This window comes from Monodelphis domestica, chromosome 5, assembly GCF_027887165.1.
Source record: "Monodelphis domestica isolate mMonDom1 chromosome 5, mMonDom1.pri, whole genome shotgun sequence".
NCBI classification, from domain to species: domain Eukaryota; kingdom Metazoa; phylum Chordata; class Mammalia; order Didelphimorphia; family Didelphidae; genus Monodelphis; species Monodelphis domestica.
The window spans coordinates 26,362,849-26,390,796 of NC_077231.1; the positions used below are offsets into that span (position 1 = coordinate 26,362,849).

General features: G+C 58.6%; 1 protein-coding gene and 1 long non-coding RNA gene across 10 annotated transcripts; one reads left to right on the forward strand and one right to left on the reverse strand.

The window, feature by feature from the left end:
* Nucleotide 1: 1 nt before the first annotated feature.
* On the forward strand, nucleotides 2-27,894 carry BAZ2A (bromodomain adjacent to zinc finger domain 2A). Of its 9 annotated transcripts, none has more exons than XM_056797831.1 (29): nucleotides 2-134; nucleotides 12,290-12,427; nucleotides 13,334-13,915; nucleotides 14,788-14,973; nucleotides 15,641-15,859; nucleotides 16,276-16,476; nucleotides 16,820-16,880; nucleotides 17,395-17,503; nucleotides 17,627-17,728; nucleotides 17,837-18,047; nucleotides 18,967-19,028; nucleotides 19,264-19,329; nucleotides 20,140-20,355; nucleotides 20,889-21,143; nucleotides 21,230-21,444; nucleotides 21,550-21,624; nucleotides 21,725-21,866; nucleotides 21,953-22,012; nucleotides 22,091-22,235; nucleotides 22,323-22,879; nucleotides 22,960-23,173; nucleotides 23,251-23,406; nucleotides 23,515-23,669; nucleotides 23,784-24,070; nucleotides 24,157-24,289; nucleotides 24,381-24,527; nucleotides 24,612-24,817; nucleotides 25,968-26,111; nucleotides 26,180-27,894. In XM_056797831.1, exons 2-29 carry the CDS (start codon nucleotides 12,292-12,294, stop codon nucleotides 26,343-26,345), a joined length of 5,208 nt encoding a protein of 1,735 aa, XP_056653809.1. In that variant the 5' UTR covers nucleotides 2-134; nucleotides 12,290-12,291; the 3' UTR covers nucleotides 26,346-27,894. The 9 variants fall into 9 exon arrangements, with proteins under 9 accessions (XP_056653809.1, XP_056653811.1, XP_056653810.1 ...); XM_056797833.1 differs by lacking the exon at nucleotides 2-134 and adding an exon at nucleotides 756-985; XM_056797832.1 differs by lacking the exon at nucleotides 2-134 and adding an exon at nucleotides 3,052-3,464.
* LOC130454333 (uncharacterized) lies at nucleotides 2,324-3,652 on the reverse strand. Its single transcript, XR_008911981.1, has 2 exons — nucleotides 3,524-3,652; nucleotides 2,324-3,055 (listed from the first exon to the last, which is right to left on the reverse strand). It is a non-coding gene; the product is annotated as an uncharacterized LOC130454333 (long non-coding RNA).
* Nucleotides 27,895-27,948: the final 54 nt, after the last annotated feature.

Below are 27,948 nucleotides of genomic sequence, written 5' to 3' on the forward strand. Positions count from 1 at the left end.
CCGCCGCCGCCGGCCCAAGGCAGAAGAGGAGGAGGAGGAGGAGGCGGAGGCGCTGCTGTCGCCACCGCCGCCGTAGCTCCTCCTGCCGTCGCCGCCGCCTAGCTTGGCTCAGCCACCTGCTCCCGCCCCTCCAGGTGAGCCCCCAGACCCCGACCCACCGCAAGCCCTGGACCCCAAAGGTCGAGGCTTCCCGTGCGGGATCCGAGCATTCCCCGCTCCGGGATCCAGAATCTCCTCTGCGGCCCCGTGAGGTCCACCCCCCCCTCCCCGTCACTCCACCGTCTTTTCCCCGAGCGGAGTCTGGGAATCTTCCTTCCCTGGCTACCCCTACGCACGAACACGAACCGCAGACGCGCGCACACGCACGCTGTACCCGCTGGCACCCCCGGATCTCCCTGGGGTAGGGATTCTCCTCCCTTCCCCCTCTATCTTTAACCGCGACCGGCTCTCACTCCCCAGCCCTTTCCCACCCCCACTCCTCCATGTGCCGACGATAACTCGCACCCCCAAACTCCTTACTCTGCGCCAGCCCCCTTCTTCCTCCCCATCGCTCCTCCAGACCTTCCTGGGACTTACCTTCTCAGGTTCTACCCAGCCTCGTTCCCCCCTCCCAGCCCTCCTGTTCCTTTGGGAATGGGAGGTTCTGAACTCAGCACCTGTCGGGGATTGGAAGTCGGGGAGGGGAGGGCCCCGCGTTTGTCCAGGGAAGGGCTTCTGCTTTTTCCTGTGGGGATTTACCCTGGGAAAGGCCTGAGCCGTAGCCCGACTGCCCTCAGGTGCCCTGGATTTTAGGGACCCTCGGGAGGAGCTGGAAAGCCGATATTCTCTGCTCGAGGGCGTTTGGGTGCGGGGGGAGGGGCGGCGCCCGGCCCGCATAACTTTTAGGGGCTGGAGGTCTGAGGGAGACCCCCTCCCCCCAGCCTTCCGTTCCATCCCCGGCAAGGCGGGGGCACTAGAGGAAAGGGAAGGATCGCTGGAGGTGCTGGTGAGTGCAGTCCCCGAACCGAACCCAAACCTAGCCAGGAGGGGAGGGGGCGCTCTTCCCCCGGGGCCGGCAGGCACTCCAGGCGGAGTTGGACGATCCTCTTCGTACTAGGGAGGGAGGAGGTGGGGGGAGGGTCTGACCGCGGTTGGAGAGCCTCCCCCCGCCCCGCAAATTCAGCGGCTCCCGAGCTGGGGCCTCTCCGAGGGTGGGGGTGGGGGTGCTGGAAGCAGGCTTCAGCCTGCTTTTCTGAGTCATGAGCTCCCAGGGCAGCCGGAGCCGAGCCGAGCCTGGCGGGGTCGGGGTGGGGGCGGGGGCTGGACGCCGGAGGAACCTCTCCTGCAGTGAGGGTGGACAAAGGGGCAGGCTGAGTGGGTTCGGCCACGAGGGAAGCGGTGCTCTCCCGGGCGCAGCCATCTGCCTCCGAACTGGAGCCGCTTCACAATGGCAGCTGACCCCGGAGTTGGCTGATGCAGTAATAACATGGTGGCGGGCTGGGAGGCCAGAGCAGGTGCTAATCTTACCCCCTCCCCCCCACCCGTTCTTCCCAGCCCGCGGCCTAGGCTCGGGGCAGGGAGTGGCTCGTGCTCTGCCCGGGCCTCCCCGATGTTTCTGGCCCGCAGCCCAGGAGGGCAGTCCATGAGGGGTGTCTCTTCCAAGGTGGGGGCGGGAGGCCACCCTGCTGTCCCGGTGAGCCGGGTGGGAAGGAAACACCAGCTGCGGGCCGGTGGCCGGGGTACGGCCCCGCCACGTCTCCGCCTGACTCCCCGACAGTGGAAAGGGCCAAGACCCCCGCCAGAATCCCTGCTGGTTCCGCGTCCCGTCTCAGCCCTGCAGCAGGGAAGCTCCCTGGGACCGCTCGCGGTCCCTTTTCTGGTCTAACCCGAGAACCCACATCCTTCCCAGGAGCGTGCTGGGAGGAACACCAGGGGGTCGGGCTGGAGACAAAGCCGGGCCCGGGCGGGGGCGCCGCTTTTACGGGGCTCCAGCTTGGTCTCCGGCACAACCGGCTCCCCCGGCGTTCGGGTAGGTGTGTGTGTGCGTGCGTGGGTGGGTGGGGTGGGGAGAGGGGTGTGGCCATGCCCGGCCGGTCGTCGGAAACCTCCGCCCAGGGCTCCCGGGGCCTGCCGGGAGTTCTGCCCCCTCCCCCTCCGCAGCTGGGCACCCAGCTGAGTGGGACCCTTGGGTCTGGTCTGGGGTGGGAGGGATTTGAAGGGCAAACTCTCTAGCCCCGGCTGGTGTGCCGTTTCCCATATTCGGGAGCTACCTGCTTTGGGGGTGCCTTTTTCTAGCCTTGGAGGGAGTTTGGGCTCTGAAAAAGCTTTCTCCACCGCACAGAGGTTTGCTTTAGAATTTAAAATTTATTTTAACGTTCACTTCGCACGTTTTTTTGAGTTCCAAATTCTGCCCCTCCCTCCTGAGACTCCCCTGCCCATGAAACAATTGGAGGGCCTAGAAGAGAAGCCTCTGGAGTCCTCAGGATTGTTGAAGTGGACACACAGAGGAATACCGTGGAAACCAGAGGAGTGGGGAAATGTTTGGTTTTTTTAAGGTCCCAAACTCCAGGTTAAGGATCTCTGAAAGGTCCCTCTACCTCCCGGGGCCAAGGAGAAGTCAGTGTGCCTCCACTGGAGGTAGGGCTTGACTAGAGAACAGGAACGAATGGGACTGAGAAGCAGAAAGAGGCCCATTAGTCCTGGGGCAACGCCTCAGATTTGCTTGGGGAAAGGAGAAAAAGGACATTTTCCTTTCTGGACTTCTTCCTCCCACTTCATTAGGACTTTATCAGCCTCCCTGGCTCTTCCCCCAGTCCCCAGAGCAGTGGAGGTTAGTCTGGGTTCACTCCTAGGGAAATCGGAGCCCCTCTTTCCTTTCAGGGGGTTTCCCCAGCCCAAGGAAAGAGGTGGGGGAACGCCGGTCTATTTGAGCCCCAGCCTCCCTGGGCCTGCGGCTGCCTCCACTCCCTCCCCCCCACTCACCTCTTTGGAGTTTTGAAAAGTTCATTTTGTGGATGGGGAAGTGGGGGCCGGTGATCCCAGCAGTCTGTGGGGCCTTGGAGAAGCCACAGCACATCTGCAAAGTAAAATGGGGGTGGGGCTGACTAAGCTCTACCTGTAAGTTCAGGGGGAGCGCTCGGATTTTGTGATACTGTACCCCAACTGCAGCCTGCCCCGGGTGCACGTGTGGCTGGAGGACTTGCTCCACTCCCTCAGCCCCGGACGCCCGAGAAAGGACGGGTCTGCGGGTGGTGGGTGGTTGTTGGGGTGTTTGGGGTTTGCTTTGTTTTGTTTTTTTAAATCTCGATTGCGAACGTCAAGATCCACCCAGGTTTCCGCGGCTGCTAGGACAGACGCTGGGCGCAGGTGCTACAACCAAGCCTCCTCTTCCCAGACACAGGAAGCCTCTCGCCTCCCGGGGCTCTGCTGATGTCATCTGGACAGTGGTTAGCCAGGAAGGGCTAGTCTGCCCACACTGGACCGAGGTGAGCGCGTGAGCCCGCTCCCTCCCTTCCCCCGCCCAGGCACGGAGGGACCCGCTCACCTTTTACGGCGCCTCTCTTGCCCCTCTCCAGCCGGCCCTTGGTTGAATTTGGCTGAGACCTCCCCTCCCCCGGGCGGGGCGGCGGCGGCCTCCGCTGTTTTCTGGGAATCTGGGGTAAGAGACCGGCCTCGGGCGGAAGGGCCCCGCAGTATTCCCGGTTTGGAGGACACCGGGTAGGGCAGGGCGGGGGCTGGGAGCAGTTGCCGGCGCTAGGACCTGGCGGGGAGTTGGAGGGGGCGGGGCCGGTTCTGCGAGAGGGTGAGGGCGGCGCTAGGACCCGGCCGGGAGCAGAGGCCGGGGCGGCGGGCGGTCCCCTCCCTGACGCGACGCGGCCGGCGGCTTCTCCCCGCCCCCTCCCCCTCTATGCTCTCTTCTATTCCACCCCCCCTCCTCCAGCGGCGTCTCCGGCTCTTCGGGCTCTCCCCCGCCGGCCATGTTGGCTCCGCTCGGGGCCCGCGGTTAAGCCGCGTCCCCGCCCCTGCCGTCCCTTTCCCTGGTGGGCGGCCCCGGTGCCCGGCGCCCGGCCATGTGAACGCCCGCCCCCGGCCTTCCGGGGAGACGCGAGCCGGCCGCCGGGCCGCAGGACCCTGCCGCCGCCTCAGGTATGGGGGAGGAGCGCTCGGGGCGGAGGGAGCGACACCCCCGCTCCAGCCCGGGCCGGGCCGCCCTCGCCCGCTAGCCCGAGGACTGTAGGAGGGACGCGGTAGAGGGACGCACTGTCTGGGACCCCCAGCACTAGGGATTCCGGGACCGGGGGCGGGGGTTCCGGGACGTTCCCCGTGATTCTCGGGGATCCGAGTGGGTTTCCCGCCCCGCCCCCCACGGGGAATCCCTGAGTATTGAGATGGGGGGGGAGTTCGAGGGGGGATTCCCCTGGAGGGGGTAGGGCAGGACTCCCCGTAGAGGGTGTTTCCTGGAGTGGGGGAGGAGCGGGAAGGTGCCCCCTTTAACTTGGGCGGGTCTTTGTGTGCGGGGCTGCTTCCGCAGGGACTCCCTGACCGGGATTGGGCGTCCACGGAGTTGGGGGGCCCAGGAAGTAGTGATCCCCAGCCACCTGAGAGCCGCAGAGGATCCCTACTTCCCCAAGAGCCTAGGTTCCTGCGGGACTTAGGCGGTGGGGAGGGCAGGTGGATGAGGGGGTGCTCCTCCCCTAATTTGGAGGCTGGGGGGTGATGCGCTGCTGCTTCCTTCTGTGTACAAACAGCCCCTCCCCCAGCCTCCTGGCAGGAAGTACTCGGGAAATGGCAGCTGTGCCCTGGGTTGCTGCGTCTCTTGTTTTGAAATGTCCTTTTTCATCAGATTCGGTTTCATTTTCTGGGGCCTCCCGGGCAAGCCAGGGCCCTGGCCGGCCGGTGGGCCGACCCACCATGTGGCCTCTGACTTGGGCTCCAACTTCTCCCCCCTCCCCCAGCGCTCCTCCGCCTCCGGTTCTCCCCTTCGGATCGGTTCAGTTACCGCCTTAATTCATTTGCTTTTTTCTCGCTGAGGATGAGCCGGGGCCCCAGCCCTCCCCGCGGGAGCTTCCTGCACTTTCTTCCCCAAGGGCCCTGGGCCCTGGGAGTATCTTCCTCGGTTCCCTTTTCTCTCTTTTGATCTTCTGGGAGAGGGGGGCCAGGGACACCCCCCTCCCAGCAGGAGGTGGGGGAGGGGAGGGGAGGGCAGTTTTCCCGCTGGAGCCCGAAATGGAAGAACTTCCCTTTGAACGGAGCATATCTTTGGGAGAACGAGCTTTCCAAAATGGAAAGCCGGGCTCAGATCCGCCCAGCCTCTCTCCCCGCCCCAGGGCAGCTTGTGCTGGTGCCAGTTGGGTCTCTTAGATTGGTGAACTGAAGGGAGCCATTTTCACCCTGCTGCAAACCCAACTAATTAGGATTACAAAGGCGGGGATCATATGACGCTCCTTCCCATAAAGGACATCTCCTTGTGGCCTATTGGATTGCAGGCAGTTGTTGCGCTTGGTTTTTGCCAAGCCATGTGCCCTGGGTCCTTTGCTTAGTCAGGAATGGGCCAGAGGAGGGGAGAATGTGGAGATGCCCAGAAGGAAGCTCCCAAGTTGGGGGGGTGGATCTTGGCAGCTGCCTTTCCGTTGCTTTTCCTGGCGTTGAAGACATCATTCTAGGCTTTTCTTCCCTCAGCCTCCCTGCCTGGAGATCAGATGTCCAGGAGATGATAATGAATGAAAAGATGGGAAGGGTATATGTTTGACTGGCAAACAGCATCTGCTGGCAATAACATCACCTCTGCTTGACATTGGGCAGCTCTGGTTCCTGCCATTCTGGAAACTAGGAAATTGGCTCTTCTTGAGCTGTTTTCTGCTTCCTTGGGATATCTGGCATTGCCCCCATGTTCATAACTAGAGAATCTCTTCTCATTGCCTTTGTTTCGATGATTGCTTTATTCAGTACTAATTAATAATTCTCTCTCTGCTTATGATGGAATTCTTGGGTTGGGACTTCAGAACCTGTTAGAGAGGAGAGGGTGTTTTTGTTTTCTTGGTGGGGGGCAGAGATGATGGTGGCTTTCTAAGGTTTTCTCTAGAAGAGATGAAAAAGAAAAAGGCTTTTCTTTGAACTTTTTAGAAAAGCTAGAAGCTGACACTAGAAAAGTAGACGCTGACTCCAATTGAGATTATATTAATAAATAGCCAAGTCTCTTATCTGCAGAAATGCTGAATCTTGGCCTGGAAATGGGGAGCTCTCCAGGTGCCCTTCCTATGAGAGACACTTCTTCACCAGGCGTCTTTTGTAGCCTTCCTAAATCCTAAAATGAACTTCAGGACTCATCTAATCCAGCCCAGAGCCAAACAAGAATTCTCTTTTTAATATTCTTGCAGACTGTCCTCCTGATGGGTCTCTCACTGAGGAGGGACCAGTCCATTTCACTTTGGGACAGCCCCCATTGTTAGAAATCTTAAGTCACAGTGAAAACAATGCAGAATCTCAGGTCCCATCTACCTCTTTTTTTGGGCCAATTTTGGGCCAATAGTTTTACCTTTCTGGTCTCGGTTAACTTCTTTGTAAAGTAATAGGCATGGCCTCTGAGGTCCCTTTTGACTTGGAATCTATAATCCTAGGATCCAGGGATCCCAGGTCAAAAATACACATCTTTTTGGTTCCCACCCGTTGCTCCTAAATTGAACAGACTTAATTCCTCTTCTAGATACTTGAGGACCACTGTTATATCTTCTGTATCCTTAACAAGGCTAATTCCTTTAGCAGAGTCACATGATCCCCATCCTCTGTTTAATTCCACAGTTTAAATTGTTTTTGACCTCTCTTCAAGGGGAAAGTTTAAATTTGAAGCACAAAGGAAATAAATTGGCCTTTGAGTCCTTTAGGAAGTTCCCTGCAGTCCCAAGCACCACCGTGATCTTTGAGTTTGTGTCATTGGGTTTTGATCCTTCCCTTGTGACCTCGAGTCATATTGTTATTCCTTAGCAGTTTGAAAAACCTGGCTTTGGAGAGAGAATATTTTCACCTGGTCTTGGTAATTTGGGAAGAGGGTATTGACTCAGTCTGGACCCTTGGGTTTGATCCATGCAACTTGGTCAGGTCACCTAACTTGTATTTTCCTGCCTGAACTCTATGGTTCTGTGGCTTGGAGATGAAATATACCCCCTTCTCTCCCACCCTCCAATGTGTATGACCTTGGGCAAGTCACTGAACCTTTTTGGACCTCAGTGTCTTCATCTGTAAAATGAAAGGGTTGCTCTAAGACCCCTTTTAGCTCTAAATCTATACTCTTCACTTTGTAGTCCAGGACATAGTGAAGGAAGGGGCTTTGAAAAAGATCTCATCAGCATAAAAATTGTTACAATTCTTTATGTTTTACATATACACAACAGAACCTATAGGACACCAGAGACTAAAAAACGACAGAGACCTTTTCTCAAAGAGGATGGCTGAAGTGTGGTTAAATCACTTGATAATAAAAACCTGCCTTGGGTCAGTTATGTTTATCCCCTCCGGTTCTGGTTTTTTTGGTCCAAAGGCAATTTGACCTTAACGAGAAACTCATCAGAAGAAGATAGCAGGATGAGGGCTCTGTGGCGAAAAGCGAGAGGGGCAGAGGAGTCTAAATCTCAGCTCTGTGCCTCTCTATTGAACATATAGGCTTTTCCAATCCTTAACTGTTCAAAGCGTTCTGCTCTGATCATCCAGGCCACTTTCTCAAACTATAGTCTGAAATGGTGTATTATTGGAGTTTCATCCTGATGGTCAGGACTGGGGGAAAGGTGGCCCGAGGCTTTCAGGGAACTTCTGGGGTGACCTCCCCTGGCTGTGGTTCTAAGGCCATTCCCATTGGGCAATAGTGAGGTAGTCCTGAGACTCAAATTTAAGCCCAGGTCAAACTTCTTGGTTGGATGTGCTGACTGATTCTGATTTCCTCTTGGAAAACAGGATTGCTGCTTGTTCAGTCAGTAATTTTTTTGGTTCCAGCATGTGTTTTCTGTTTCTTAGGGAAACCTAGAATAGTCCCTGATTTTTTTTAAATTATGTTTTTGTTTTAAAAAAAATAAGCCCGTACCTTCTGTCTAAGTATCAGTTTCAAGGCAGAAGAGCAATTAGGGTTATGCAGTGGGCTTTAAGTGACACAGCTAGGAAGTATCTTGAGGTCAAATTTGAATCCAGCACTTCCTGTCTTCAGGCCAAGCATCTAGCTGCCCCCAATCCCTGATTTTTAATGTCACATACTAGGTTCCATCCAGCTGCTTAGAACTTGCCAGTGTAAGATTTCTCATCTTTTAAAGTTTGAATTTTGGAAGCTTTGGGCATGGCAGGAGGGAATCCTTGCTTGTAGAAGAGGAGAAGGTAATAATAGCCTTTGACAGATGAGAAGGAATGGCATTTCGAGAGATTCCTTTTTGTCTGGATTTTCATGATCACTTTGACGCATTGCTTGGGCGTTCCTTTAGTGCAAGCTTCTCCTCCTCCCCCTCACCTTCTTTAAAACCAAAGGCTCTCTTTTTTGTTTTTAAGCAAGCAAAAAACATTTGGTAAGTGCCCCTTGTGCACTAGACACTGTGTTAAATAATGGGAAAACAAGCAGAGGACAGCCCCTGCCTCCAAGGAACTCGCCATCTAATGGGAAACAGATAGACCTAAACAAGCTAGCCATTCAGGAGAAATGGGAAATAATCAAGGTAAGACCCTGGTCTTAAGAAGGGTTGGGAAAGGCTTCCTGTAATAGATGGAGTTTTCCTTGGGATTTGCTAAGGACTTGGAGCCGGGGAGAGAGGACACCCTGTGAACACAAGATGGCACACGTCGGCACTGCCCCTGGATTCAAGTCAAACATAGAGTAGGCCCTGCTTCTAGGACTTGAGCTGAGGGACTGGATAGGTCTGTCCAGGTGGGAGCATTGGGATTCTTTTTTTTTTTTTTTGAACCTTCACCTTCCATCTTGGAATCAATACTGTGTATTGGCTCCAAGGCAGAAGAATGGTAAAGGCTAGGCAATGGGGGTCAAGTGACTTGCCCAGGGTCACACAGCCGGGATGTGTCTGAGGCCAGATTTGAGCCTAGGACCTCCCATCTCTAGGCCTGGCTCTCAATCCACTGAGCTACCCAGCTGCCCCCCCCCCCCCCCAACATTGGAATTCTTAACCCAGCTGGGAAGGAGTTTCTGGAGAGAAAAGTCTAATGGTCTTCCTTTATGCCTTCGGTACTGGGAATATAAACTCTACATTTGAGGGGCTTCTCTCTCTGTCACTGGGGGGGGGGGGCACTTGTTCTATGGCACCTCTCATGGGCCAGGAAACTGCCAGGCTTGCTTACTAGGATGTGGGCACAGCTAGGCTGGAGGGATCTAGAGGACTGTGTGACAGTGTTGGTCAAGGTTGCCTCTCATTTAAAAGCCGAGTTTATAACACGATAAATTAATTTTCCTTTTGCTGTGAGGGAAAGAAAGCAAACTCTCCCTCTCTGTAAAGAAGGCTCCATTGATATAACTGAGAAAAGGGAAAGCACCTTTAGTTGGGAATAAGGAATGTGTGGAGTGTAATCTTGGGGGCAGGAGGCAGAGAGGGAGGGATGAATCTTTGAGGTAGAGTGCTTAGCCTGGACAGGAAGACCTCAGTTCAAATCTGGCCTCAGATAAACTCATTAGCCCTGTGACCTTGGGGAAGTCACTTAATTTTTTATTATCTCAGTTTCTTCAACTGTATAATGAGAATAATAATAGCACCTACCTCTCAAAGTGCTGAGCCCTGGCCCCGGCCCACAGAGGGGCTATAGAAACGCTGCTCTTGTTATTATTATCATTATTGGAAGGAGATCCAAGTGTCAGGATTAGTTATGGCAGCTGTGTAACCTGTGTTGTGGACGGTAGTATTTATCTCAACACTTGCGTGCTATCTAGCCTTTTCACCTTAATATTGTAACACTGGCCCACTTGAGAAAAAGGCAGCCTTGGGGGGCTTTTGGGCTCTGCTTTTCTGCTTTCTGTTAAAGGGGGCAATGCCCGAGAGCTCTTGGAAATGAAACTTCTTGCCCTCTTAAGTGACCCATTTGCATAGGACTAGTTTCCTGGTCCTGAGGACTTTTCTCAAAGTTGGGCACTGGCAGATTTCTGCATTTGATTGGCCCTGGGCCTGTTAGTATAGAGGAAGATGGAGCCTCCCAGCTTTATTTCCTTTTCTTCTTTCCCCATTTCTCAGAACCCCTCCTCCACGCCCTCTCTTCCCCCACTCTCTCCTTTCCCCCCCAGTTACATGCTGGTCCTAGAGAAGAAGACCAGAATTAAAGTTTAGGCTTTTTTGTTGAACATCATCTTGGTCAGGGTGTTGATGCTAAGTAGCCTTTGGGTCACTTTAGTCTGGGTACCACTGGCCTACTCATTAGTGAGGAGGGGACTCTCTCCCTCTTTGTGTGGGAGGTCAGTTTTCATTCCCATGGGTAGAGTTTCAGATTTTCGGAAAGCCTTCCAGACCCGGCATCCATTTTTATTCTTTGTCTACACAGCAGAGTATAGCAGTGGTCAATATACAGCTGGAGCATTTCATATTCCTGAGAAGCATCTCTTAGATGAAGTGTTGTTGGTTATAATGATCTGGCTAGAAGAGCTGGGGGTGGGGAAGATGGCCAGCTCCAGGCCACCAGATAATTTCCTATCCTTTCTTTTTATCTGATTTCTATGAACAGCTGCTCATATTTTTAAGAAATGTTTAACTTATGTAACAGGAAATGCTGTGCCTTCCCAGAGCAGCAGGGAGAAGGTCACTTGTTTCTTGGGGATTTGAATAGGGAAAGGAGGGAGGAGCTGAGTGTGTGAAAGCAGAGAAATACAATTTATAAAGGTTGAGCATTTACGGTCAACATTTTAACATCTCTAGTGTTTCTGCTTCAAAAGAAAATTCCATCCAGCCCTCGAGTTCTTCTGGTGCTTAACCTGTCTGCTGAGGAACAGGTAGCCCAGGAATATGTTTAAGGAATCTCTGGTCCTACTTATTGACTCTTTGGGATCTTGACAGGAAGGAGCTGTGTCTGTTGTTCAGTGTTCTTAGCTTTGATCCGTCTTGAGGACTCTTTTCCTTACATCATGGTAGAACATGGATTCCCTGTCCATTCAGTCACCCTATGCTAATACCAGCAGAGACCTGACTGATGTGTCAGAGCAAGCTGGCTTTTCTCAGCAGCTGTCTCCAGCCCTCTACCAAATCTGGCCTCTAAACCTTTCTCCTGTTTCTTCCTGTTTTCCCCCACCCCTATTTTCTTTGTCTTCTGGATTTCAATTCTAATGGAACTTAACTTTTTCAGTTTTTCATTCAAGTCCTACTTGAAATCTTGCCCAGTGTGTGTGGTGGCGATCCTGGGCTCCCAAAGACTTTCCTAGAGGAGTGTAAGCTGGAGGCTTGGGACCAGGGTATTTGTGACCAGTTTTCAAGCCCCAGAAATTTAGGAGAAGGGCTTCCTGTCTGTATCTGCACCTTGGGGAAGTCTGTACTTTCCCGTGTTCCTCCTTGTCCTTTCCCTCTTGTGTAAGAGTTTTGAGTTTAAGAGAAGATTAAAAAGAGCATCTCGTGGATGCTGAGTGTAAAAGGAGCTTGTCCCCTGCTGCAGACGTCCCTTAGAGCACCTGAAGAAAGTGTCCCCCAAGAACGTGGAAGAGTGGTGCTCTTCATGACAGTCTCAGTTAGCCTTCCCCACTTGGGATGTTCTTCTTGGCGCTCGCCATTTCCTGAGGGTAAGAAAGGAGGATTGTGGCAATGGCTGTGAAGGCTTTGAGTCCGCTTACTCACGACAAGGTCAGATGAGCAAGGGGGTTACACTAGAAGCCACTGGAGGTTTCTCCCAGGGATAGAAAAGTCTCCAGACTCCAGACGTGGCTTTTCCCTCCCGACACACAGCATCTGAAGTAGTGGCATGTGGATGGGCCTGTCTCTGCTGTTCCTGGTGGTGCCCCTTTCTGTCCTGGGGTCTCTGGGATTGTGGGCGAGAGAAGGGAGAAAACTGGAGTGGAAGCTGCTCTTCCCACAGAGAACACGGCCAGATGTTGGAATCGCCCCCCTGATTTCCCCCCCCACCCCTTGTTGCTTTGGCCTCTTCTTCCTGGCTTGTATCTGGTTCTGGTCTTGGCCCTGGGATGACGGGGCCGTGTCAGCTGGACTTGGACCTCTCAAGAGGGGCCACAGGGGTCTGCTGTGGTGATGTTGGCGGCAGAGGGGGGAGTGAGGTGTCCTCCCAGGAAGCACAGCATGGAGGTGGTAGATTCCAGGTGATGTGACTTTGTTTAACCTTAAGTATTTTTTTCTTTTCCCTCCCACAGAAATGGAGGCAAATGATCATTTTAACTTTACTGGCCTTCCCTCTGCACCTGCTGCCTCAGGACTGAAACCTTCTCCCTCCTCAGGGGAGGGCCTCTACACTAACGGGTCTCCCATGAACTTCTCTCAGCAAGGGAAAAGTGAGTGCAAGGGAGACCCCTGGAGGCAGGGGGCCTCTACAAGGGGAGGGGGAGCAGCAGGGCCCCATCTGAGCTCAGCATGGCTCTGGTGGAGGCTGCACAAGGCCTCCGGGTTTCCTTGTCCAGCTTTTCTTCTGTTGGCTCTGACTTCTTCTTGGAGGCTGCTTTGGGGTCTGTGGGCAGGGCAAAAGGCCTACCTCAGTACTTCTTAAGCCAGCATGATCCTGACCAAGGCCCTTGGTTCTTCGGGCCACAGCTTCCTTACTTGGGGCCTGATCTAAGGGCTCTGATGGCCAGGTTGGGAGGAAAGGGAGGCAGGGAGAGGGAAGAGAGGGCCAAGCTTTGCAGCCGGAGATCTGGGGTTCTCTCTGCTCCCCAATTTGCTTGACCCACATAGAGGGACGGTGTGAACTCTGGTGTCCAACCCTGTCCTTGGGGGTTCAGCGTTCAGCCAGGGCCTTGTGCCCGGGGAAGGGCTGCCCGCATTTCCCTAATGGGCTGCCAAGTGCCCCTGATCCTGCTGGGGTTCGGGTGCTCCAGTCCAGGCTGCCCTGCAGAAGCTGTGGCAGGGGGAGGGGGCAGGACGGCCCCTCTGGTGCCCGCCAGCTGCCTGGCTTGGGGCCTCCCACTCAAGGGCTGCCAGCCTTGTCGTAGAGGCTGCATCCCTGGTCACTCGTGCTCCCTCCTGTGAATGCGCGGAGGGGCCCAGCCAGCCCTGAGTGAGCCAGCGAGTGAGCATGGAGCCTGTCGCTGGGGTGGCTGCAAAAGCTATTCTTAGCCTGGGTTTGGCGGTGGGCTGTCAGGTGGGAGGGGGAGGAGAGGGGCTTCTGGGGGGTGAGGAGAAGCGGAGGTCAGCGTGGCGAGGCTCCCCGGCCCGGGATGACCGACTCTCCCTCCCGCTTGCAGGTTTGAATGGTGACGTGAATGTCAACGGCTTATCTACTGTATCTCACACTACTTCAGGGATCTTGAACTCTTCCCCCCACTCCTCTGACACCTCCCACCTCCATCACCCCAACGTGGCCTACGACTGTCTCTGGAACTACTCGCAATATTCGGCCGCCGGCCCCGGTGCCAACCTCAAAGAGCCGCCTCTCCTCTCCCAGTTCTCAGGCCACAGACAGTACCCGCTCAACGGCACCGTCGAGGGTGGCCAGCCGGGCTCCCCCCCAAGCCAGAACACTACCCTGCGGGCCGGCAGCCAGGAGTTCTGGGCCAACGGCACCCAGAGCCCTATGGGCCTCAATTTTGACTCCCAGGAACTGTATGACTCTTTCCCCGATCAGAATTTTGAGGTGATGTCCAATGGCCCCCCCAGCTTCTTCACCTCTTCCCCCCCCTCTCCCATGCTGGGCTCCGGCATCCAGACTTTCGCACCTTCCCAGGAGCCCGAGCGTGGCGAGGAGGCCACTAAGGAGCTGGCTCCTGGCGTAGCAGAGAATGGCACTGGTTTGGTGGGTAGCCTGGAGCTGGAAGGAGAGCAGCCAGGTACGGGGATGGCCGGGAGGGGCCAGGGAGGGGAGGGAGAAGCAGGGCTTTGGGGCTGTGCCTGTTCCTGAGGCAAGAAGAACCCGTCTTTCCTGCTCTGCAGTGGAGGCTGATTTGCATGTTGGGGATCAGCAGAGCCGAGCGGCTGGTGTTCTTGTGGCAGTAGCGGCTGCTCAAGAGTAGGAGGCCGAGTTATTTCCAGCTCACGAGGAGCCGGCAGCCTGGGCAGGGCAGGTGGGCAAGCCAGGAACCAGCATCCCCACCCCCTCCCCAAGAGTCCTGGAGAGGGCCTTCATCAGACAGCCCAGGAGTGGCTCTGGCCCAGCACACGCAGGAGGGTGACACGGCCTCCCGGAAGCATGGGCCACAGGGCCCACTCTGGGGCTCCGCTTGCCCCCAACCCACCCAGCCTTTGGGATCAGTTGGCATTCAGGGGAGAGAAAGGAGTGGTCCAGAGCTCTCAGTGTCTTGCTTGGTTGCTTTTCTCCATCCCATCTGTCATTTTTCACTGGGTGTCTGTGTATACATGAGGTAACCCCTCTTCCCACCACTTCCCCCATTATCCCCAGAATAACGACCTGGCTTACCCTGGCTCTTCCCAGCTGCTAAGTGCCGAAGCGAGTCTCTTCAGAACCAAGGAGCTGCTTTCTCTGTCTCTTGTTCCTCTAGATGAAAAACCTCTTCTAAGAACATGATGAGGTCTGTCTAGGACCTCATTCTGCCCTGCCCTAGCTGAGCCTGCTGTCAGGCATCTCTGCTTGCCCAGAGTTAGTGACCTTTTGCTACAGCTGTTCTGCCTGCCTGCTACAGGTTGAGGGAGCTCCGCCACGGTTCTGACTCCGGTCCTTTTACCTTCTCCCGAACTCTCCTAGAACTGAAGATCTGCGACTATGACGATTCAGCCCCTTCTGTGGACTCTCTGCACCAAGAGGTCTCGGTCCTGGTCCCAGACCCTACAGTTAGCTGCCTGGATGACCCCTCGCAGCTTCCCGAACAACTGGAAGACTCGCCTATCCTCGAGGAAGATCCGTTGGAGCCCTTTGGCTCACTGGCTCCAGGTGGGCTTGCAGATTTGAGGCATTCTGTTGGGGTTGGTGGGGGATGGCGGTGTCAGTTTAGGGGAACCACAAGGAACTTTGAGGCTCACAAACATGGCCAGGTTATAGAGCAATTTTAAAGTGGAAAATGGAGATATTTGGGGAGGCCCAGCTGGAGTTTTATTTCCCAAGGAGCTTTCTCCCCTTCTTGGTGAGTCGTCTGTTGGACGGGGACCTTTAACCTTGTTGGAAAACACGGAGCAGCTAAGTTCTTGTAGCTGATGGAAAGGGAACACTCTAAGCTTTGAGGAAACAGGGCTTCTTCCGAGGGACCGAGGCTCATTCAGACTTGTCTGGACTACTCTCTCCTCCCATCCCATTGGTGTATGAGAACAACCTGTTGGAGTAGATAGCAGTGAAGTACTGCTCTGTGGCAACCTTCCAGCCTCCCTGACAAACACACATTCCGTCTGTCTCTAGTCCTATCTGTCTCTGTTTCTCTCTCCCTCCTCTCTGTCTCTCTCGTTCCCTCTCCCTTTTCTGTGTCTCTGTTTATCTTTCGTTCTCTTCCTCTCTCCCCTCTCTTTCTCTGTGTCTCACTCACTGGGGCTCAGGATAGAAGGAGCAATTCCATATTCCAAAGGAGTTTTTTCAAATCTCTTGCTCTTCTTCCTCTTTTTACCCACAGAGCCAGGGAGTGGGGGGCTCTATGGGATGGATGACTCGGAACTGGTGAGCGAAGAGGACAAGCTGCCCCTTGGCGTCAGCCCCGACATCTCAGCCCTCGATTGTCCCTCCCTCAACAACTCCACCGCCTTCAGTCTCCTGGCAGACGACAGCCAGACGTCCGCTTCCATCTTTGCCAATCCCCCCTCCCCTCCTGTGCTCGGGGAGTCTGTCTTACAAGGTGTGTGTCCCAGAGTACAGACAGGATGAGGGAGGTGGTGTTGGGGTGGCCAAGGCTGTGGGGAGACATCGAGGCTTCCACAGTAAGGCACAGGGGCTGTCCCTCTATTGCTCAGGAGGATTTAGGAACGTGAAGCTCTATGGTTCGCAGGGGGAGAGAGATCCCTGGCCCCAGAGGCCTGGGTTAAACACTCACGGAGGTCAAATCAGGCCAACCAGTAGCTCAAGTGCCATTAGGAGCAGATATGAGTTAGGGCCGGGGCCCTGGAGCCTGTGCTGAGACTGAGGAGGGGGCCCGATGACAGGGCTGTGCCCCCTCGTCCCCAGGAGTGAAGCAAGGAGCGCCAGGTGGAGGTGGGGGATGGACCTCATTTCTCTGTTGTTGCTGGAGCCTCCATGTGGCCTTTTGGGTTCTAGATGGCAGTTTTGAGCTGAATAATGGGAGCGATCCAGAGCAGGAGGAAGGAGAACCGAGCTTGTCAGCAGCCTCTCCCCCTGACCTTGAACGGGAGGCCCCAGCTCAGCTGTCCCCAGAGGACACGGACACAGACGGAAGTCCAGGGGGCACCCCTGACCTTGAGGACAAGACTGTGGGGGGAGCCAGTGCTTCTGGCAATGGTGAGTGGCTCAGACCCTCCCCACCATGCCATCTGAGCTGGCCAGGCCTTTATTCCTCTGTGCTTTGGACGAGAATCTGAGGGCTTGTTGGAAAAGTGGGGCTTACTTGACACCATCCGTTTTTGTCACACTCATCCCTTCAGGCCTCCAGCAAACCTCCCTCATAACAAAGGGAAGCAGCCCGACCCAGGCCGGGGGATGCCATTTGGCAGACGGGGACAGTGAGACCTAGCGGAGAGCTGGGTTGAGAATCCAGGTTCTTCCCGTTGGGGTTCAGGCTTCTTTCCACCACAGTGTCTTACCGGCTTCCTTCCTCTTGGGTATTGCCCTCTTTTCCCTTCAGGAGACGTCCTGCGGAGACGGGTGGCCACCCCAGAGGAGGTCCGGTTTCCCCTTCAGCACGGGTAGGTGTTCAGGCTTGAATTTTGAAAACCCTAAAGAGGGTCCTTCTCGTACCCGAGACTAGAGCCTTGAGTGGGGTAAAAGTGGCTGTGGACGAAACATCATTTCTTTGCCAGGAGAGACTAGGTTTCCTGGGGCCTTCTTCAGGCCCTCCTCCTCCCTTTGCAGGTGCTAGCTCTGCCCCAGGGTCTCCATCCATCTCCCTCAGCAGCCGGCAGCCCCAGCAGGGCAGTCTGGGGAACAGAGCTAGCCGGCCCCCCACTAGTTGGGGTCAGCAGGCCTGGGCTCAGGATACAGAGTCCATGCCCTCCCACCCCCTGCCTGCCCACCCCCTTCCCCTCACCATGCCACCGCCTGGCTTTGAGCCCCAAGAAGTGGCCTCGGAGGAGACTCAGAGCCACCCTTCCTTGGAGGGGGGAATGTCCGATCTCTCTGGGCTTGGACCCAGGAGCCTCCGTTGCCCGAGAGAGGGTGGGTGGGTGACGTGGTGGTAGGGGTTGTGTGCTTCCCCGACAGATGGCGGAGAGAAGTGCGCATCAAGAAAGGCAGCCACCGGTGGCAGGGGGAGACGTGGTACTATGGGCCCTGTGGCAAGAGGATGAAACAGTTTCCAGAAGTGATTAAGGTAACCCAGGGGGCCCCGGGAGTTCACTAGTATGAATGGGGAAGATTTCCTACCCCCACCCCCCACCCCAGGAGCTCGACACCGGAAGAGGCCCAACATCCCCAGATGTCTTCTTCCCTCTAGTACCTGAGCCGAAATGTGGTGCACCAGGTCCGGCGGGAGCACTTCAGCTTCAGCCCGAGGATGCCCGTTGGCGATTTCTATGAGGAGCGAGACACCCCGGAGGTAGACTTCTTTATTGGGCCAGGCCTGAGGCTCAGGGGCAAGAGCAGAGCCTCTCTGGCAGCACAAAGCTCATTTCTGGGCCTTTGCTGTCTCTTCTGCTTGCTTTAGGGTTTGAAATGGGTACAACTCTCTGTGGAGGAGATACCTTCCCGCATCCAAGCCATCACTGGCAAGCGGGGTCGTCCTCGAAACACCGAGAAGGCCAAAGCCAAGGAAGTGACCAAAGTAAAGCGAGGACGAGGGCGGCCTCCCAAGGTTAAGATCACAGAGCTTCTGAGCAAGGCAGATGCCAGACTCCTGAAGAGGCTGGAAGTCCCAGGTGGAGTGTTTCCCCTAACCCTCCCTCAGGGCTGGGCCTTGTGAGGAACCCCAAGGGGGGCAGCAGATATCTCCATCTTTTCTCCCTGCCAAGTCCCTCGGCCCTCCCAGTTTGCTCTCCGGCTGCATTCTCTGCCCTGCCTCACCTCTCCCTGAAACGGGCTCTGCACTGGTTCCTCCCCATATGCCTTCCCAAAGAGAACTCTTGAAGTGAGGCTTACAAGATTTTCATTTGTGCCTGAGAGAAAACTTCCTACCCAAAGCAAAACTTCCCCTGGGTGGCCTTCTGGCTTTAGGAAGCTGTCTCATCTTGTAGGGGAAAAGCAGGATCCTCGGTGGAGCTGGAGTGAGGTATAATCAGTCACCTAAGTCTTTGGGGGTTTTCCCCCTAAGAGAGCCAAGGGCCCTGCTCGTGCCAGCATGAGCCAGGGTTAGCATGATTGGCCCACATGCCTCCAGCTTCCTCTGGAAATGTGCTTTCCAGCCGTTTTCCTCATCCTGGCCTCCCGCAGGTTGCCCCACACTTCTGGGCCTAGTCAGGAACTGACCTCGGACTCATACTTGCTGTGGGACCCTGGGCAAGTCCCTCAGCCGCTGTTTGCCTCAGTTTCCTCATCTGTAAATGGAGAAAGATAATACTAGCACTGCCTCCCAGGGCTGTTGTGAGAACTAGTTGAGAGAATATTTGGGAAGTGCTTAGCCCGGTGCCTGGCGTGCGTTAATCACTCCATCAATGCTTGTTTCCTCCCCTTATAAAATGCCATCTAGACCACCAGATGGGTGAGTGCCAAGGACAGCACCAGCTGCCCAGGAAGCCACGTGAGCCATCTGAAATTGTGCATTTCAGAGGCCTCTTAGGGACGCTCTGGGCTGTGGCAAACCTCCTGGCCTTCACCTGCTTTCTCCCTCCCTTCTCACAGACACCCTGAGTGATGGAGAGAAGGCCAAGATGAGGAAGATCAAGAAGAAGATCAGGAGGAAGGTAACTGTCTGGGGAGGGAGAGACAGCGCTCCTCACTTCCTGCCCTCTGGCCCCAACAGGGATTCCAGGTCCGGGCTTTGGATGTCGATGGATTGCCCCCGTTGGGAGAGGCGGAGTGATGGGTTCCAGCCCCCCAACATCACCAAACCCCCTCACACCTCCCTTCCCTCAAGTTTGGGTATATAGTTCAAGCAGAGGCTTGTGAGGCTTGACAGGGGCTCGTTGGGTTTTACAGGCCAAAACACAAAGGAAACAAGAAGCCAAAAGCTCCAAGCAGAAGGAAGTTAAGAAGAAACCCAAGGTGAGTGCATGTGTGGGTCAAGGGGGAGATGAGACCAGAAGGTGACGGGAATGAGGAGGTCTTCTTGTCCCCCCAGGCTCTCAGCTCCCCTGACCCTCCCCTTCAGTCAAGCACCATAGCCCTAGGGGCTAGGCCATGGGCATCGAGTGACTTGCCCAGGCTCACCCAGCTAGGAAGTGATTGAGGCCACATCTCTAGGCCTGGCTCTTCATCCACTGACACCACACCCCTACACCCCCCCCCCCCAATTACCCCCTCTGGCTGGTCTTCTTATAGCCTACGTCCCCCAGTACACTGTATGATCCTGGGACACTGGCCTTGCTTTCCTCATGCAAGATGTCTTGCTCCACCTCCTGACCGTTGGCCTGGCTGTCCCTTCTGCTTGGAGTGCCCTCCCTACCCTCTGACTCAGCTAAATCCCAGCTTCTTTAGTGCTAGTGCTGCCTCTTCAGTCGGCTCAAGCCATGGATGGAAGGGAATGCTGCCCAGACCCTCTTCCCCCCAAAAAACACTTGAAAAAAGGGAAAGCGCAAGGTTCTGGGCCTCTGGGCCCTGGCCAAGTGAGGCTGGAGAAAGTGGGGCCTGGCATAGGGGCTAGACAAGCCCTGGGCCCACAGGTCACACACAATCACACATCCATGCCCGGGGCTCCCCAAGGGCCGTGCCTGGCTCTGGCCTTCCTTGGAGGCCCGTGCTGGCACGATGCCCAGTCCATAGGGGCCCCTTGCCCTCTCGCCCACCGCAGTGTGTGTGTTCTGGGTGTCAGAGCCCAGCGGTGGTAGTGAGGGGCCTTTTCTCTCAAATAAACAGGCCGAGAAGGAGAAGACAAAGGCAAAGGCAGAAAAGGTGAAAGAAAAGGGTAGAAAAGAGAAGGCCAGACGGAAGGACAAAGAGGAGGTCCGGCCAGTCTGCAAGGCTGAGCGTGTGGCAGCTCCGCAGCGGCGGCTGGAGGAGAGGCAGCGGCAGATGATGATCCTGGAGGAGATGAAGAAGCCCACGGAGGACATGTGTTTGGCTGACCACCAGGTGGGTTCAGACGCCGGTCCTTGGCATCTCGTTCCCCTGGTCCCTGCGACCCTCGAGGCTCTGTGCCTTGGTCTGAGTGTGCTGCCCCGTGGCCTCCCGGCAGCATCTTTCCCCATGAGCGCCGGCGCCGTTTCTGGTTCTTGGCTGCCACAGATGGTGCCTCCCTTGGCATTGGCGGGTCCTCGGCCTCCTCGGGACCCGTGCTTGCATTAGACTTTCTGGGTGAAGCTTACGGACGCTGCAGTTAGCTTCTTGCCAGCATCCCAGATGAATTTCCAGAACCCCCTTGCAGCACCCCAATGTGTCACGTTGCCACATAAAGCCATTAAAAAGCCACGTGGGTTGCTTGAGAATCACATTAGACCCGACCCTCTGTAGAGAGGAGCCAGGAAGTTGTCACAGACGCCTGTGTGCAGGCTGACGTGCAACACCCCCCCCCCGCCTGCTTCTGCTCTCTTCTGGACTCCCCCGAGCCGTCCCCCCAGCCTCCTCCTTCCTCGCTGACAAGGGCCTCCTGCCTCTTCCTCCCACAGCCCCTGCCTGACTTCTCTCGCATTCCGGGCCTGCGCCTGCCCAGCGCCACTTTTTCGCACTGCCTCACCATCGTGGAGTTCCTGCATAGCTTTGGCAAAGTGCTGGGCTTGGATCCGGCCAGGGACGTGCCCAGCCTGGGGACCCTGCAGGAGGGGCTGCTGGGCCGCGGTGAGGCTTCAGCCGAGGTGCAGGACCTGTTGGTGAGGCTGCTCGGGGCGGCTCTCCGGGACCCGGGGCTGCCTGCCTACTGCCAGGTGAGGAGCGGAGGGGGCAGCCGGTGGCGGGGGCAGCTTCCAGCTTCCTCTCCTCCCTCTCAACCCTGCTCCTTTGTCCGCCGCAGTCGCTGAAGATCCTCGGAGAGAAGGTGTCCGAGATCCCGCTGACCGGGGACAACGTGTCGGAGATCCTGCGCTGCTTCCTCATGGCGTATGGGGCTGAGCCGGCCGTGTGCGACAGCCTCCGTACGCAGCCCTTCCAGGCACAGCTGCCCCAGCACAAGGCCTCCGTGCTGGCCTTCCTGGTGCATGAGCTCAATGGCTCTGGCAGCATTGTCGAGTAAGGGGGTCTGGAGACCGGGGGGGGGGGGGGGCGGGGGCTGCTCCCCGGGCTGGGGCTTCCCTCCTGCTCCCCCTCCCAACTTCCTCCTCCATTCCCCCCCAGGGAGATCGACAAGACCCTGGAGAGCATGTCCAGCTACCGCAGGAACAAGTGGGTGGTGGAAGGCCGGCTGCGCAGGTAGGGGCGGAGCGGGCGGTGGGCCTTGGGCAGGTGGCGCGGGGTTGGTCTTCTTTATGGCTCCTTCCCTTCTTCCTGTGCCCCCAAATCCCCCTCCCAGGCTGAAAACGGCTCTGGCTAAGCGCACAGGGCGACCCGAGGCAGACCTGCTGGGCTCCGAGGAGAGTGTGGGCCGCAGGCGGAGCTCCCGCATCCTGGAGGAGATGAGCGGCCTGGAGGAAGAGGAGGAGGAGGAGGAGGAGGTGCTGTCCTGGGGGGGGCGGGGGGGGCGGGCCGGGAGGCTCTGGCTGGGCCTCCGCTCCTCTTACCGGCATCTGCCCCTCTCTAGGGTGACCCTCCAGCCTTCAGCGTGCCCGAGCTGGAGCGCCAGATCGAGAAGCTCACCAAGGTAGTGGGGCCCTCGCAGGGGGCCGGGGGGCGGCCGGGCCTCCCCGCTGGCTCTACCTTTGGCTTCCTTCTCTCCCAGCGCCAGCTGTTCTTCCGCAAGAAGCTGCTCCACTCGTCCCAGATGCTGAGAGCTGTGTCCCTGGGCCAGGACCGCTACAGGCGGCGATACTGGGTGCTGCCCTACCTGTCCGGGATCTTCGTGGAAGGGGCCGAGGAAGGGGCAGGTCGGTGTCTCCTGCTCCGGGCCCAGGTGACCGGGAGGAGGCGGGGAGGCTGGCGTCGGGCCCTGAGCTTCTGCCTTGTCCCCGCAGCCTTGGAGGATGAGACCAAGCAGGATGCTGACCCCGCCGAGGGGGAGGCCGCCCTGGCTCCTGCCACGCCGCCCTTGGTGGTGAAGAAGGAATCGGCCCAGGGAGCCGGCAGGCCTTGGTCGCCCTGTGCCCGCACCAGGGGCAGGCCCAGGAAGACCAAGCCTGTGCCCGAGCCGCCGGGGAGTCCCCTGTCTCCCATGGCAAAGGAGGAGCCCGAGCCCACCCAGGCCCAGGAGCCGCGCGCCCCGGAGCTGGCCTTCAACGGGCTTCTGGAGCCTGAGGATTCCCCCATGTCCCTGGGCCAGAGCCAGCATGACCTCAGCCAGTCAGCCTTCCTGTCGTGGCTGAGCCAGACCCAGAGACACGGCTCCGTGCTCAGCAGCTCCGTCCTCACGCCGGACAGCAGCCCCGGCCAGCTGGAGCCCGGGCCCCCGGCCTACCCCGAAGAGCCCGAGCCTCCCGGACCCCGGGGCCCCTGGTTCAACCTCCTCCCCCGGACGCCCTGCGATGAGGCTGTCCACAAGGACGGCCCCGGCCCCGACCCGCCCCCGGTGCCGGTGAGAGCCCATGTGGGCTGGAGTGGGGGGCCGGGTGGCGCCTCAGTGGGGAGACTCCCCCAACCCCCAATCTCTCCCAGCAGGTCAATGGGTCCAGCGCCACCAAGCCTCACTCCCCAAAGGCGCCACCTTCCGCCTCGGCCTCCAGGCGATGGGCGGGCGGCCCCGGCAAGGGACCCCAGAGCCCGGGGGGGTCTGGGCAGCCCAAGCGCAGGGGGCGGCCCCCCAGCAAGTTCTTCAAGCAGATGGAGCAGCGCTACCTGACGCAGCTGACTGCCCAGCCCGTGCCCGCAGGTCCGTGTCCTGAGGAGGGAGCCCGCCGGGCCTTCTGTCCCGGCGCCGCAGCGCCCTCACAGCCCCTCTCCCCACAGACATGCTCACCGGCTGGTGGTGGATCCGGGACCCCGAGGAGCTGGAGGCCACCCTGCGGGCCCTGCACCCCCGCGGCATCCGTGAGAAGGCCCTGCACAAGCACCTTTGTAAGCACAGGGACTTCCTGAGGGACGTCTGCCTGAGGCCCTCCACAGGTGAGGGGGAGCCCCACGGGGAGCCTGGCCAGGAGATGAGGGGGCAGAGCCTCCGGGGGGGGGAGGGGGTCCTGCCCAGCGGCCCGGTGACCTGCGTGCTCCCTGCAGACTCCATCCTCCAGCCGAGCCGGCTCCCCATGTGGTCTCCGAAGGAGCTTGCAGGCTGGGCCCCGGCTCAGAGGACCTTCGAGGCCGACTTGGCCATGCTGCGGCGCGTGGAGGAGCTGGAACAGCGGGTGCTCCTGGCCGACCTGCAGATCCGGGTATGGGGGGGAGCCCAGGGCGGGGTTTGTCCTAAAGGAGAAAGCCCCTCCTGGGGCCTTGGTGGGGGGAGTCCAGAGGCCTCCCCCCTCATCCAGCCTCCCCCCCTCCCCCAGGGCTGGACGTGCCCCAGCCCAGACTCTGCCCGAGAAGACCTGGCCTACTGCGAGCACCGGCCAGAGCCCCTGGAGGACATCATGGCGCGGGGCCGGGGGCGGGACGGACTGGCCCCCCCCCGGGAGGACACCAACCCCCTGGATCTGGCCGTGCTGCGGTTGGCGGCCCTCGAGCAGAACGTGGAGCGCCGGTACCTCCGGGAGCCGCTCTGGCCGGCCCACGAAGTCGTGCTGGAGAAGGCGCTCCTGAGCTCTCCCGACTCCGCCGCTCTGGGGACCACTGAAATGTGAGTGCCCGCTCGGGACAGCCTTCCCCTTCCCTTGGGAGGGCGCCCCCCACCAAAGCCCCTTCCCCATTGCCTCCTCCCCGCAGAGCCTACGAGATCACCCCCCGCATCCGCACGTGGCGGCAGACCCTGGAGCGCTGCCGTAGCGCGGCCCAGGTGTGCCTCTGCCTGGGGCAGCTGGAGCGCTCCATCGCCTGGGAGAAGTCTGTCAACAAAGTGGTGAGGGGCTGGGGGAGAGGGCCCGGGGAAGAGGGGGCCTGGGGGGAGGATCGGCCCCGCGGTGGGCTCAGGCTCCCCCGATGCTCCTCAGACATGCCTGGTGTGCCGGCGGGGGGACAACGACGAGTTTTTGCTGCTCTGCGATGGCTGTGACCGCGGCTGCCACATCTATTGCCACCGACCCAGAATGGACTCTGTTCCCGAAGGAGACTGGTTCTGTGCCATCTGTACGGCCCAGGTGAGGCCCCATCCTGGGTGGGTGATGGCCCTCCCTGTGCCCCCTGCCCATGGCTGGCCTCTCTCGAGCCTCTCCTGCCCCCAGCAGACGGAGGGAGGCTGCCCCAAGAGGGGCCAGAAGCGGAAGGGCGGCCCACCGGACCCCACAGAGTCTGAGAGCAAGCGGCGGCGGCGGGCTGTGTCCCGGGGCCGGGATGGAGGAGCCCCCGGACCCAGATGCTCTGGGGATGGCCTGGCCTCCAGGCGGCGCCTCTCTGTGCGGCATCACCGGAGCGATCTCACCTTCTGCGAGTGAGTGACCTGGGGAGTGGGGGGGCTGGGGCAGTGGTGTGTTGGGGGATCAGGGCAGCGACCGGGGGGGAGCCTGTCATGGGGGGCAGTGACGGGGGGGGAGCCTGTCATGGGGGGCCGGGGCAGTGACAGGGGGGAGCCTGTCATGGGGGGCCGGGGCAGTGACGGGGGGGGGGGCTGTGGTGGGGGGCAGGGGCAGTGACTGGGGGGGGCCTGTCATGGGGGGCCGGGGCAGTGACCCTGTGTGTTGGGGGGCCGGGGCAGTGACCCTGTGTATTGGGGGGCCGGGGCAGTGACAGGGAGGGGCTAGGGGCAGTGACCCTGTGTGTTGGGGGGCCGGGGCAGTGACCCTGTGTGTTGGGGGGCTGGGGCAGTGACCCTGTGTGTTGGGGGGCCGGGGCAGTGACGGGGGGGGGAGCCTGTCATGGGGGATCAGGGCAGCGACCGGGGGGGAGCCTGTCATGGGGGGCAGGGGCAGTGGCCCTGTGTGTTGGGGGGCCGGGGCAGTGACCCTGTGTGTTGGGGGGCCGGGGCAGTGACCCTGTGTGTTGGGGGGCCGGGGCAGTGACGGGGGGGGAGCCTGTCATGGGGGATCAGGGCAGCGACCGGGGGGGAGCCTGTCATGGGGGGCAGGGGCAGTGGCCCTGTGTGTTGGGGGGCCGGGGCAGTGACCCTGTGTATTGGGGGGCCGGGGCAGTGACAGGGAGGGGCTAGGGGCAGTGACCCTGTGTGTTGGGGGGCCGGGGCAGTGACCCTGTGTGTTGGGGGGCTGGGGCAGTGACCCTGTGTGTTGGGGGGCCGGGGCAGTGACGGGGGGGGGAGCCTGTCATGGGGGATCAGGGCAGCGACCGGGGGGGAGCCTGTCATGGGGGGCAGGGGCAGTGGCCCTGTGTGTTGGGGGGCCGGGGGCAGTGACCCTGTGTGTTGGGGGGCCGGGGCAGTGACGGGGGGGGAGCCTGTCATGGGGGATCAGGGCAGCGACCGGGGGGGGAGCCTGTCATGGGGGGCAGGGGCAGTGGCCCTGTGTGTTGGGGGGCCGGGGCAGTGACCCTGTGTGTTGGGGGGCCCGGGCAGTGATGGGGGGGGGTGCCTGTGGCCGGGGCTGGGGTGGCTCAGGCTCAGCCCTGGGTTTCGCATCTTCTGAGCATAGGATCATCCTTATGGAGATGGAGTCACATGCTTCGGCCTGGCCCTTCTTGGAGCCCGTGAACCCCCGGCTCGTGAGTGGCTACCGGCGCATCATCAAGAACCCCATGGACTTCTCCACCATGCGGGAGCGGCTGCTCCGGGGCGGGTGAGGACGCTGTCCCCTCCCTGGGCCTCTGTGCGCTCGGCCCCCCCTGACAGTGCCTCCCCCCCCAGGTACGCCAACTCGGAGGAGTTCGCCGCAGACGCCCTCCTGGTCTTTGACAACTGCCAGACCTTCAACGAGGACGACTCGGAGGTGGGCAAGGCCGGCCACGTCATGCGCCGCTTCTTTGAGAGCCGATGGGAGGAGTTTTATCAGGGAAAACGGGCAGATCTGTGAGGCTTCGGCCGGACACCCCCACGGCCCGGCCTCCTGGAGACGGCCCCTTCTCTCCCCCTCCCCCCCCTCCCCAAGGGGCAGGGAAAGGGCCTGAAAGCCAAAAAGAGAAAGAGAATTGTTTTCCTTTGTTGAATTCTCTAATTAACTGCCCGACGCCCCCTCCCCCCCCCCCCCCCCCCCCCCCGCCTGCCCCAGCTTGGGGCCTTTTCCTGATAGCAATAGTTCTAGTGAATGTGTGAAACTGAGAAACACTCTGTACTGTGCGAGGACCCGTAGTAATGGCCAGTAAAGTGGACTTAACTCCCGCGCGTGTGGAGCCGGCCACAGGGCCCTGGACATGCTGCTTCCACGTCCAGTCCTCCCCTCCCTTTGCCCCATCCCTCCTCCAATAATAGAAAACGATTGTGTACGGGTTCCTCCCCCCGCCCGGGGCGCTCCTTGGCCTTCCCTCCAGATCTTCGGCTGGGGGGGGGAGCATCGGGCACTCATCTCCCCCCCCAACCCCTCCCTCTCGGGAACTCCTCAGGGACAATTACTGCTGAGTCTGGCCAGGAGGGCTTCGGGCCCATTCCTTCCTGCCCTGAAGCCGGACCGCCCCCCCCATGGTCTCCCCGCTTCCCCTCCTGTGTCCCCCCACGGTCTCCCCGCTTCCCCTCCCACGTCCCCCCCAAGCCACCGGAGGTCCCGGTCTGGTCCCGCCTGGCCCCGGCCCCCGGCTCCAGCTCCGGCCCGCTCCCTTGCCCGGCCTGGGCTCCTCCCACCAGACATTACGGGTATTGCACTGGGGAGGAGGCCCCGCGCCGCGCAGCTGCACTGGATAACCACTGAGGGCCGTGGAGGGAGCGAGGCCCTCCCCCTCCCTGCCCGGCGCGTCTCTGTTTCCATCTCATTGCTCAAGTCGCCTTTTCTGTCAGATAAACCTCAGAAATTATTTTGAGATTTTTTTTTATTTTAAATAAGAGGTGAATTGAAGACTATTTGAATTGACTATATTATGCATAAATATTTATATTTTATCTAAACTGCGCTGTAACAAACTTTGTGTTCAATGTTCCGAGTATAGTTGGGGGCTCCCCCGCCCTTGGTCACACACCCCGTTCCCCGCTGGAGACAGAAGCCCTCGCATTAATTTTGGACTCTCCGGGAGGGGGGGAGGCACGAGCCGCTCTTGCCTCCGCCCTCACGCGTCCTTGGGGACGGGCACGCGAGAGATCTGCTTCGTCCCTCCAGAAAGACCCTCCATCCTTGCCCACATCCGTGTAACAGCAAGAATCCCCTCGTCAACCCAGGCTGTTCCCGCTTCCCGCCGTGGCAGAGGGACTAATAACTTTTATATAACCAAATGTGGTGTTTTAGTGACTTTTGATAATGTACAGTTTTTTTGTGAATTTAAATTTATTTCTTTCTATATTTTTAGGACCAATCTCATTTTTAATAAGGTTGAAAAGGAAAAAAAAAGTCTAGAACTCCTGTTGTTGCCATGTGATGTTCCACAAGTGCAGCTGTAGAAAAAGTGCTTGTCAGTTGAATAAAAGCCACATTTGTTAGAGCCTGGCCCTGTGTGTTGTGGGGGGACCCTCGGGGGGCCGGGCCCGGGGCTGCT